The sequence below is a fragment of the Callithrix jacchus genome, chromosome 16 (assembly GCF_049354715.1).
Source record: "Callithrix jacchus isolate 240 chromosome 16, calJac240_pri, whole genome shotgun sequence".
Classification (NCBI taxonomy): domain Eukaryota; kingdom Metazoa; phylum Chordata; class Mammalia; order Primates; family Cebidae; genus Callithrix; species Callithrix jacchus.
In genome coordinates, this window is record NC_133517.1 from 78,162,969 (window position 1) to 78,175,029 (window position 12,061).

The 12,061-nt window shown below is 37.6% G+C and overlaps 1 protein-coding gene across 2 annotated transcripts in view; it reads right to left on the bottom strand.

Annotated features, from left to right (window-relative positions):
* Nucleotides 1-2,944: 2,944 nt before the first annotated feature.
* MAL2 (mal, T cell differentiation protein 2) overlaps nucleotides 2,945-12,061 on the bottom strand; it is a 29,960-nt gene continuing 20,843 nt past the window's right edge. Inside the window, exons 3-5 of one of the 2 annotated variants that reach the window (XM_035276574.3) lie at nucleotides 7,688-7,843; nucleotides 5,701-5,728; nucleotides 2,945-5,106 (exon numbers count right to left, since the gene is read on the bottom strand). In XM_035276574.3, the coding sequence (XP_035132465.2) occupies nucleotides 4,973-5,106; nucleotides 5,701-5,728; nucleotides 7,688-7,843 (318 nt within the window). In that variant the 3' untranslated portion in view covers nucleotides 2,945-4,972. The remainder of the gene's footprint in view (nucleotides 5,107-5,700; nucleotides 5,729-7,687; nucleotides 7,844-12,061) is intronic. The other variant, XM_002759269.6, reaches the window with a different exon arrangement.

A 12,061-nucleotide genomic window follows, 5' to 3' on the forward strand; every position in this document is an offset into this window, starting at 1 on the left:
CAATGACTGCACATGGTGTTGGTACCAGAGCTCATTGTTTCTAGCTGGTGTGAGGCTCTTCAATGGGCAATCTTTGTGCTGGAGCTCACTGCTAAATTGGTTGAGACTTTCTCAGAATGAGCACTGTCTGAGGGTCTTACCACCCGATCTTCTTCTACTTTCATAAAAGTCAAACCTGCATCAGGGGCAGAAAGCTTTCTTTTCCTACTTGTGCTCCCTCTCCTCTTTGTCTTTTAGAAGTATTATCTCCAACAAACAACTTGTACTTGGAACCGCATCTTGGCTGCTGCTTTCCAAAGATCTTCCTCTCTGAGACTTGCGTCATCATCACTGGTAGATGATAACTTAGGCTTGAATAAATTAAGTGGTTCACCTCAGGTCCCACAAATCTTCAGTGGACTGTTTTTGCATAATACTTTATTCTTGTACTGAATAATATCCATGAAATCATGCAATTGATGTGCAAGTTATAATTCCCTAAATCACATGGAAAGTATAACTATTAAATTTAAAATAAAAGAAAAACCAAGTTTGGGCAACTTAGTTGTTCCACATGGGAAAAATACATTTCATATTTGTTTGTTGGGAATTTATTTGTTCTATAAAAGCATATTTGGCCAAGAGTTAATTTTTGAGATTTAGTTAACTTTGTCATTCTGAAGAAATGGAATATCTATCTACTTACTGAGAAACCAATTTCAATTATGGCTGCCAGCCTCTGTGTTAGACACTTCCATCAAACAACAAAGGAGATATAGTCAGTTTTATGCCCTCCAAGCCAATACTCTATTCCTATGGTCTCTAAAATGGAGTGTGTGCACTTTAAGAAATATGCAAGGTAATTACATAGAGTGACAAAGGAAATATTTTAATTCTATTTTATGAGCATGGATAAAGTATATATGCTCAAAAATCGAGACAACTGTTAAAATTTGTTCATAGAACAAATGAATTCTCAACAAAGAAATATGATATTATGTAATTTTCCAGTAGGGGATAACTAAGTTGCACAAACTTAGTTGCTATGTAACATTAACAAAACACAAACCTTACATTCTGGTGGAGAAGAGGGCAAAGTAAATGTATAATAAATTAGTGCTGTGTACATACACACTGTATGTAAAATATGTTCTAAGTGCCATGGAGAAAAATGCAGAAAAGAACAGGGAGTGCTAGTGTGAGATTTGAGGTGAATGTGGTTCTGAGGTAGGACCTCACGATAAAGGTGACGACAAACCAAAACCCAGAGGGTGAGAAATCCAACCATGTAAGTAACTCAAGAAAAGAGGAACTAGGGTTGCCCTTCTGCTAGGGCACAGCCTAATAAAAGTGTAACTAACATGCTTTTTCATTACTAAGTTGGATATTCAAAACACTAAGCATAACCCATTTTTGCCAGAGGTTGCAAATATTTTTTTGTGAAAAATCAGACCTTGGCGATGACCTTAGCAGTAGGATATAAACAACTCCCACAAGCTTAGTGTTCCAATAATGGAGCACTAGGCATAAATGGGTTTAAGATGATTGCCATCTCCAAACTCTGGACCCCTGCTCAATGAATACATTAAGCTGCCATCTGAGACACCGAGTCTCCAAACTAACAAACTTGAGGCATGTTGTTAATGATAGAACCTTCATGACATGATCCAGAATTCCAGATTCTGGAATATATAGAGGTGGAAATTAATAGTCCATGCGTCAAGATTGAATGGCATATCTCAGACTGGAAAAACCCTTCTGAAGTCAGTTCCAGGCATCCCTAAAAGCCTGGATAATTTGGGAAAAGGCTGACTTGATGTAAGGTAATACAGCAGACTGAAGCCCCAACCGTAAGTTCATGCTAGAATTGGCCAAATGGAAACATACTTAGGTAGCCAAGCACTCAGGGACCATTCTAGATGCAAGTGGCCTAACCTTTTCACCTGCATGCACGTTTGGCTTAAATTCTTCCAGTTAAAATAATGAGTCCTTGGTTATGACAAAAATGTTCTAAGATATGAAATTTACCATAATTATGTTGTTAAACATTCTGCTAAAACTTCCTTGGAGGGAAAAAATATCACACTTTTGGATATGTATGTAAAATCTGGGTGAACTGAGGTAAACAGAAATTAAGAGTCTGCACTTTGGAGTTAGACTGCCAGGGTTTACATTCCAGCTTTCTCACTTGCTAGGTAGGTAGCACTGGGTGTTTCTTAACATCTGTGTTTCAGTCTCTAAGGCTTTAAAATGGGAAAAGATTATACACCCCATAGGGTTGTTATGAGGAGGAATATATGAAGTAATATTTGAAAAAAAATGCTTGGAATATATAAAACATAGTATGAATGCTTTTTAAATAAAACAGAATTCTCTCTTTTTGGCATGGATAGTTATATATGTGTATATATATAAAATTATATGGTTATATATATTATAAATTTATATAATTTATAATATATATGTTTGTTTTTGGTGAGACAGGGTCTCACTCTTGTTACCCAGGCTGCAGCCTCTACCTGGGCTCAAGCAATCCTCCCACCTCAGTTTCCCAAGTAGCTGGGACTAGAGGCACGTGCCAGCATGTGCTCAGCTAATTTTTTATTTTTTTTTATTTTTTTGTAGAGATGAAGTCTCACTATATTGCCCAGATTGGTCTTGAATTCCTAAGCTCAAGTGATCCTCCTGACTCAGCTTCCCAAATACTGGGATTATAGGCATAAGTCGCTGCACTCGGCAAAACAGAATTCTCATTTAAACTTCCTTTGCAACATTACTTTCAAAGACTTACCTTTTTCACCTTCATCAAAGAAACAAGACTTTCTGACAATTCCTGAGAGACTCTTTTGCACAGAAATATTTTAAGCAGAACTTTTTATACATTGTAAGTCTAGAAGCTCTGTTTATATTAAACCTTTAATTGAATTTCAAAGTAAATGGTACAATAACTAGATGACCACAAAGATTATCAAAGGAATACTTTATTAGTCATAACACGTATAAAATAAATTTCTTTTCATCATGGAGTCACCAGATTTTAAAACCAACCAACACTTTCTCATTTTTACAACTAAGATATGTAAAATTTTTAAATTTCATAATTTTTGTTCAACTGCTTTGTCATTCAACTCACAAATCTAGAATGCAATTAATCTACAAATCTAAATATTCACAGATGTGTCTTAGTCTTGGTTTGTAACAATCTAGAAGCAATCTACTTACAAAAGTGCCACCAAAGCATTTTAAAGAAATCACTTTAATGCCACCAAACATAAGCTTGCTATACCTGGGAAACAAAAATAAAATTTCACAACTAAATTTTAGCAGACTAAACAATTCCAACTAGAATGGACTATATATCCTTATGGCACATTTATGACATAAGTAATTCATAATACAGGTTTAGGTGTGTGGTATGTAGCTAGGAAAACCAAGGAAGTAGAATATTAAAAGATCTGACGTAAGTATAAAGTCATATGCCTGATTTCCTCAAGCCTTCTTGTTCCCCTCATGTCTTCTGTCTTTAATCACAAACCAGGCTTTAACAGGGTTCTTTCTAGAGGATTATTAGACAAGTAACACTTAATCATTAAGTACTGATCGTGCCACTCATTCACAGTTGTTCTACGTTCATGAACTCTAATAGCCCGACTTACACGTGGCACTCCAAGGGGATGCTTCAGCCAGAAAGTAAAAGGCTGAAAGAGCAGAGCAATACAAAAACCTTAATGTGGTGCGAACTGTGGCCTCACTCTAACTTGTTCTTCCATTCAAAGCATTTTGGCACCTTTCCATGACCAGGATCTCTACAGGTAGGTTAAAATACTTTTCTATGCTATTCAGCCAGAAATAGTTTTTGTTCCTGGCTATCCTTATAAAACTGATTTTGTCTTTCGGTCACCAATGCAAAAACAGTATAGATGTTTGGGCTAATATAAAAACATACAAGAATCTACAACTTTATATGTAATACTCTATTCAAATTTAACTCAAAGTAATGCAAAATAATTAGAAGTAAAAATTTAATTATTCTTAGAGGTCTATTTGGAAAAGCTTCACATTCCACACACAAATATGGGTCTATTCATGCACAGGGAAAACAACTGTATTCTGAAGCATAAATAAATTACAAGACAGACATGAGTAGCTAGATAGCAGTTCCAGTAGTGATTAATGGTCTCTGGGGATCCCATTTTAAAGACTCTCAGATGAGAATCTTGCTCAGTTGTTAGATCATTAGTTTGATTAAGCAACTCAAGTTTACTTCATAAATTACTTTTTCCTATATTCAGGACTCTGCCTGAGACAGTTTGAGAAACTATACGCCCCTCCAAAGGTAAGCATTTGACTATTAACACAAAGGCAATGTGATTATTGCAATAATGAGGCTAAGTATTATGTGGCTTGTCTAGTTAGGTTTATACGTTTTCATGATGGGTTGTTTTACACCAGTTTGTCGATAAACATTAGCCCACAAGGTTAAACCCAGACTCCCCTTGTTTTTATAAAGTTTCTTTAGAACATAACCACACTCATTCATTTCTGTATTGTCAATAGCTGCTTTCATGCTACAACAGCAGAAATGAATAGTTGTGACAGACTGTATGGCCCATGAAGCACAACTATTTGCCATCTGGCCCATTCTCAAAGTGTACCGTTTCCTGTTTCACGCTAAAATATGGAGGTCAGTGGGAACATTGAAATGTGTTTTTAGAAAGTTAAAATTAAGGTTCAGGTGACTCAGCAACCAGACAAAAGGTATACTAATTTTTTATGAACCATATGTTTGTATTTTATGGACATAAAAGGAAACTTTCAGAAAAGAAAAAAGGAAGGGAAGAAGGGGAGAAATATAAAAGGCCATTTTTTTTTAACTTCATAAGAAAATTAACATTCCATCCATGAAATAAACCAAAACTTGAGCTTAGAGTCTCTCCCTCCTAAGCAAACTACTTTTGGAATGTTTTTACATCTGGACAAAATGGTAACCAAATTAATCAGAAATATAAAGTAGACAAATGAAACTAACACACGACTGCCAGTTTCTAAGGAGTGTTACGGTCTCCATCTTCGTAAAGCCAGACCCAAACTGCAACCATAACAAGCTGTCGTCATAAAGGCAAAAATCTAAGAAAAAAGAAACAAAAATTCACATCAGATTTACAACACTGATTTAAACACAGTGTCCTAAAGAACAGCCATATGAAGATTGAACAATCTCCTAAAGACACTTAGAAAATATTTTATATTGATTTTTTTTGATGACTTGTACAACTGTTTTATTCCCTCATACAATTACCCCCCAATTCCTTTAAATATTTTAGCCCTATTAATTTTCTCATTTATAGATAACTTTACATTGAACGTTTGTTCACATGCTGGGCTCACTTATTAAGTATCTGTGAACCCCCAGGCACCATATTTAAAAATTCATCATGAAGTTCTATACATGTAGTGGTTTCACAGCCAAGAAAACCAGCAACCCTCGGAACCTGAGGATGCATCAAATAATTTCCATGACAATGGAAAGTAACTTTAAAAGTCAACAAAGACAAGTGGAAATGAATGATCAGGTTGGCTTTCTCTCGTATGGGAGACAGTCCTATGCACAAATGTGCACTCTACTGTGTTCTTAGAATTTAATGAGAATTTCTTCAACACCAACTGTGTGTATATTACTACATTTGGTACATATAAGCAAAGAGTAGATAATGTCCTCACCCTTTTGGGGTTTATGATCCATAGAAGACTAAAAGACAAAGCAAAAGCAGTTCAACATGATAAATATTATGGTTTAGCACAAGGGTTCTTAACGAGGAAACTATAGCTCTGGGAAGCAATACTGGATTCACCTATAGATCATTTTCACAGTTTAATTGCTTTTCTGCTATTCTTTCCACCCTTCTTCTGCTGATTGATTCTCTGACAATTTCTAATCTAGACATTGTTTTCTAAATGACAGCAATAGCTTTTGATACATGTATTAGGGAAAAGGAATTTGCCTCCCAATCTGATGTCCCATGGATGGGACATTTCAAAGCTAAAACCATGACTCTTTGTTGTAATCCCACCTTCAGCCTAATTCATTGTAGGCACTCAATAAATTTTGACAAATCCTATCAGAGACTTGGGAAACTTATAATGGGTCTTGAAATCATTTGTCTTCTACACCTCAAAATTCAGACTCTAGAATGGTATTTATTGTCTGATAGCCACTAGCCACATGTGGTTAAAATAATACTAAAACTTCAGTTCCTTCATCATGCTGGTGTGCAGAGGTGTGCTCCCGGCTCACTACAACCTCCGCCTCCTGCGCTAAAGAGATTTTCTTACCTCAGCCTCCCAAACAGGTAGCACTGCAGGCACAAGCCACCAGGCCTGGCCAATTCTTGATTCTTTTTTTTCCCCACTTTGAGAGACAGGGTCTTGCTATGTTGACCAGGCTGCTCCAGAAATCCTGGCCTCAAGCAGTCCCCTTCCACCTCGGTCTACCAAAGTGCTGGGATCACAGGCATGAGCCATGACTCTTTGGCTTACTTTTCAATTGCTCAACAGCCACATGAGCCTAGTGGCCAACATATTGGACAGCACTTACAAAAAAAGAAAGTTCTACTAGACAGTGCTGCTCCAGACAGATTTCAATGCCTATATGGGGAGTACTGGGTTATTTACAGGCTACCTGGGAAACATAATAAAACATTAGGGTCACTAATTTGCCATATATTTATATTAAATATCACACTATTTCAGAAAATTTGGACTTCTAGCATCTTAAAAGTGATCTTTAACAACAAAAATAATACATTAGTTCTTCAAATTATTATCTATACAATACAAAATGACAAATTCACTCCAGTATGTGAATTAAAGATGATTTAAAAATTTATAAATGCCCCAAGGAATGCATTTCATCTGCCTACCATCTACTGCAATGGCTGGCATAGTTGCCTCCCTTCCTCACCTGCACTTCCCTGAATGGCAACAACTGCAGCTTATCCACCCCATCCTCAACAGCCAGCAAAATTACTTGATATATGGTAGGCCCACAGTATCTATTCATTGAATAAAATTAACGTGCAAACAGCTATTGAATACTAAAGAACCAAACTGGGAAATATCCCTTACCATGTCTGAAAGTTATAAGAAGCAAAAACACAGTTCTTTTTGCAGACCCCTCAAAACTCAGACTCCAGACCTTTATTGTCTAATATGATAGCCACTAGTCACATGTGGTTAAAATTATTAAAATAATATTAAAAATACAGTTCCTTAGTCATACTGGTTACTCCCCATTCCCCCCCATCCCTCGACCGAGTCTTGGTCTGTCACTCAGACTGGAGTGCAGTGGTGTGGTCTCAGCTCACTGCAACCTCCGCCTCCTTGGGCTCAGGAGATTTTCTCACCTTAGCCTCCCAAACAGGTGGCACTACAGGCACAACACACCAGGCCTAGCCAATTCTTAATGAGAGACGGTGGCTTGCTGTGGTCTTATGTGAACATCAACCTCTTTATGCTTCAGTTTAATCACCTGCAACCCTGTGAGCAAAGTGATCATGGCACTTTGCTCACAGGGTTACTGTACAGATAACAGCTATGATATATTTAACATTAACGGCTAGTATTAAAGAGTACTGTTGCCTGAAGAGTTTCTTGGAGGCCTTGACAGTGGAGCGGAAGTGCTGGTGAACAGTACTCATTGAGTACTTACTGTGGCTGCTACATTTATGTTATACTGGTTATCACTCAGGAGCGGCTGCAGGGTCATGGTTGTATTGCAATGCAAATCGTGCAGGGATGTGGCTGCTGCTTCCAATAAAAAGGCTCCAAAATAGAAGACAAACACTGTGAAATGGTAGGCAAAATCCTAAAAGAGGAGAGAAAAGACATCTGCAATTAATAAGACATTTTCCATTCTGTATTTCAAATGAAGGCTAGGTTTAGCAAGATCAAAACATTTAATTAAACCATCTTAATTACCTTCTCTGTGTATCTTGGCCTGACGTTTCTATAGCAACTATTAGAATCCAAGTGAAAATCAACCCATTTTAACTGGCACATTGGTAAATTGGCAAACCTTTCCATAGACTGAATTTTATAATTATATAATATTTTAATTTGGATTAAGATGCCCATAGAGATCAATGTTAATTAGGATAATATAAAAAAGCCATACATATGCTGTCTTTAAAATTCAAGTAAAGTAGCATTTAAATAACATTATTATATGTATTCATATAAATTATATAAACTATTTTTGACCAGTTATTATCATTAGAGATTTTCCATTGAAAATACAGAAGACTAATTAAATATATAATTCAATAACATATATCCATGTTTGTTTCATTAAAAACTAACATGTTATATACTTCCACAAGAAGTATAAGACCTCATTTGTTAGGCTTCTTTGTTGCTGACATTCAGCGAAGCATTAACACTGTTATAGTTCATGTGGTCTTACCTGAATTAATGTATCAACACATTACTGTTTGTAACAGTTCCCACATATCAGATACCTTATGTGCATTATTGCTCAACCTTATAACCACCATTAATTATCTCCATTAAATAAATAATTTCTTTTCAGTTAAATGACTGTTTAAAGCCATGTAAATATTAATTTTAGGAGGGAGAAAAACCTGTAGTGTGTCTGGTCCCAAAGTTCAGTTTATTTTTTTTAAATTATTTTACTTGACAAAAATCATATTTATTGTATACATGTTTTGAAATATTTATACATTGTGGGATGGCTAAATAAAGCATATACATATATCTTCCCATAATTCTTTTTTTTGTGGTGAGAACATTTAAAATATATTCTTTTAGCATTTTTCAAGAATATAATACACTGTTACTAACTATAGTCATCATGCTACACAATAGATCTCTTGAACTTATTTCTCCTAACTGAAATTTGTATCCTTTGACCAACATTTTCCACAGTCCCCCATCAGCTCATCCCTTGGGAATCACCATTCTACTGTCTACTTCTGTAAATTCAGCTTAAGATCATGTGGTCTTTCTGTGCCTGGCTTACTTTACATAACATAAGGTTCATGTATATTGCAAATGACAGGATTTCCTTCTTTTTAAAGGCTGAATTAGTATTGCAAAATATATACTGGATTTTCTTTATCCATTCATCTGCAGATAGATCCTCAGGTTTGAATTTGTATCTTGGCTGTTATCAATAATGCTGTAATGAATATGAGAATGTAGAAATCTCACTGATTTTATTTCCTTCAGATATATACCCGGGTGTGGGATTGCTAGATCATATGGTAGTTCTATTTTTAACTTTTTGAGGAACTTCCACACCGTTCTCCATAATGACTGTACTAATTTACGTTCCTACCAACAGTGTGCAAGGGTTCCCTTTGAAGTCCACTTTCTTTCCTATCAAACCTATTATTGATTTCTATTAGTGGCATAGCAATATTACAAAGGAGAGCATTGTACTGCCTTTGTAAATGCCATACAGCAAATGATACTGTTTACAGGAATTGTTCTCATATCTAAAATACTCTGCTAGGACAAATTTAACCAACCATGGGTTAAAAACTACAAAGGTGTGCTTTCTATTAAATAACTCTCATTTGTAAACTGATTCACAAATGCCTTAAGATTTAAGAAAAGTGTTACATACTGGCCACATGTCTAATCTATAGGAGAGATGCTAAATACATGCGGTTATTCAACAAATACTAGCTGACGAAGGTTCAACTCCAAATCCAAATGTCACCACTTTTAATGGCTAAATGAAATGAAGCTGGATCTTAGAAAAATTAGGAGGAAATTTGAGATCACTTAACACTCATTTAATTTACTGAGGTGAATCCTCAGATTCAGCTGATTATGTAATAAAGCGATTCAGTGACAGGACTGGCAACTCTTGGTGTGATCTGATCCCTTGACCTCTTTACCATTACACACCATTTCCTGTTGGCCACATTGGCCTCATTTTGGTCTCTAGGAAGCATTTCATAGGTCAAGAATGCTACTCTTTTTTATTTTATTTTATTTTTTTGAGATGGAGTTTTGCTCTTGTTACCCAGGCTGGAGTGCAATGGCGCGGTCTCAGCTCACTGCAACTTCCGCCTCCTGGGTTCAGGCAATTCTCCTGCATCAGCCTCCTGAGTAGCTGGGATTACAGGCGTGCACCACTATGCCCAGTTAATTTTTTTTTTTTTTTTTGTATTTTTAGTAGAGACGGGGTTTCATCATGTTGTCCAGGATGGTCTCGATCTCTTGACCTTGTGATCCACCCGCCTCGGCCTCCCAAAGTGCTGGGATTACAGGCGTGAGCCACCACGCCTGGCCAAGATTGCTACTCATTACACATGGTATTGTTTCTGCCAGAGAGGATTCTGCCCACAAGCAATTACTGCTTGCCCCTTCCCATCTCTCTCTATTCCTGCCAATGTTACTTCTTCCGCCCTACTTTTCAGGAGTATCCGAATTAAATTGCAGTTTCAAGGCTTTCCTGTCCAATCCTGTTTCTTCCCCTTTCATCTCTTATAGGTGTTACTTCCTAATACACTTCTTGCGCTCCTCACTCCATATACTTGGGTCATCCTACCTGGCTAGGGTCATATATACTCTTAGTGTTGGGAGGAAGGATATAGTGTGGAATTTATGGCAATGCCAGTGTGAAAATTACTATGGAGGTTCCTGGAGTTTTAGAGCCTCTAGTAACCTGCACTGGAGAGTGAGAAGTCTGAACAGCAGCTCCTGGTGCCAAGCCTGGTAGAGAAGAAACACTTGATTTTGAGATGCCAAGTGACCAGGCATCCAGATCTGCTTATTTTGAGTTGCGTTCCTCGGAAGCCACTAACTCAAAAAGTCAGGTGGTCCAGAGGCTGTCTCCTTGTGATGGTAAAGGCACATATGATACTGATCTGAGCAAGACCAGACAAGAGTTAACTGCGTGAGCTGGTAGCCTAGACTCTCACGTTACCCACCAGAGTAGAACTGCTCTCCTTCCTCAGTTCATACCTATGGCCACAGGGAAGGAGGGGTTTCCTTAGAAAAAATCCCCAAGCTTCATTTATGAAGAGTGGGCTCCTGGGTGGTTGCAAGGTGGAAAGGGACAGCAGCTATACTATTTGTGTATTATAGGCACATTTAGAGTTGGCTTTGAAAGACAGTGGTTAGGGAATATTTTCCCAATGGGTGGAGCTGAGTGATGACACATGTCACACACTTCGCTTAGAAAGGAAAGTGGCCTATGGCTGGCTGTAGTGGTTCATGCCTAATCCTAGCACTTTGGGAGGCCGAGGTGGTGAATAACTTGAGGTCAGAAGTTCGAGACCAACCTAGGCAACATGGCGAAAGCCCATCTCTATTGAAAATACAAACATTAGCTGGACATGTCTGTAATCCCAGCTACTCAGAAGGCTGAGGCAGGAGAATTGCATGAAGCCGGGAGATGGAGGTTGCAGTGAGCAGAGATCCTGCCACCACACTCCAGCCTGGGTGACAGAGCAAAACTCTGTCTCAAAAAAAAAAAAAAAAACCCCACAGAGAGATTATATAGACTTATGGTCCATAGCAAATAGCCTACTGCACTTGTCAGGGCCATAGGATAAAAGAGATCACTGCTTGAGGGACAAGGAAGGGACTAGGCATGAAATGTAACCATCTTTCTGTCATTTGGTAATGCTTACCAGAAGCATCACTTTAGAATGCTGTATAGACAAAAGGACCCTTCTAGTTGATGTCAGCAAGCCTTTGTCATCAACCACCTCATACCTGGCATTGTGGGCACATAAACAGAGTACCCATAGTCAGAGAAAATGGCCATGGAAAGGCCCAAGAGTATGGAATCCTTATTGCCAAAGCTGATCTACCCACTGCTTCCTCTGAATGTTGAACCTGCCAGCAACAGAGACCGACTCTGAGCTCCTGATAAGGTATTATTCTCAAGGGGACCACCAACCAGTCACCTTTAGTAAGTGAATGAAAACCGAGCTCCTACCTTCTTGGAGGGCAAAATATTTCACTCTCAAAAACAGACATGCATAATGGTTATTCTGACAAAAACAGAATTACCTAGGGTGCAGATTTATGAATTTGCTTTTCT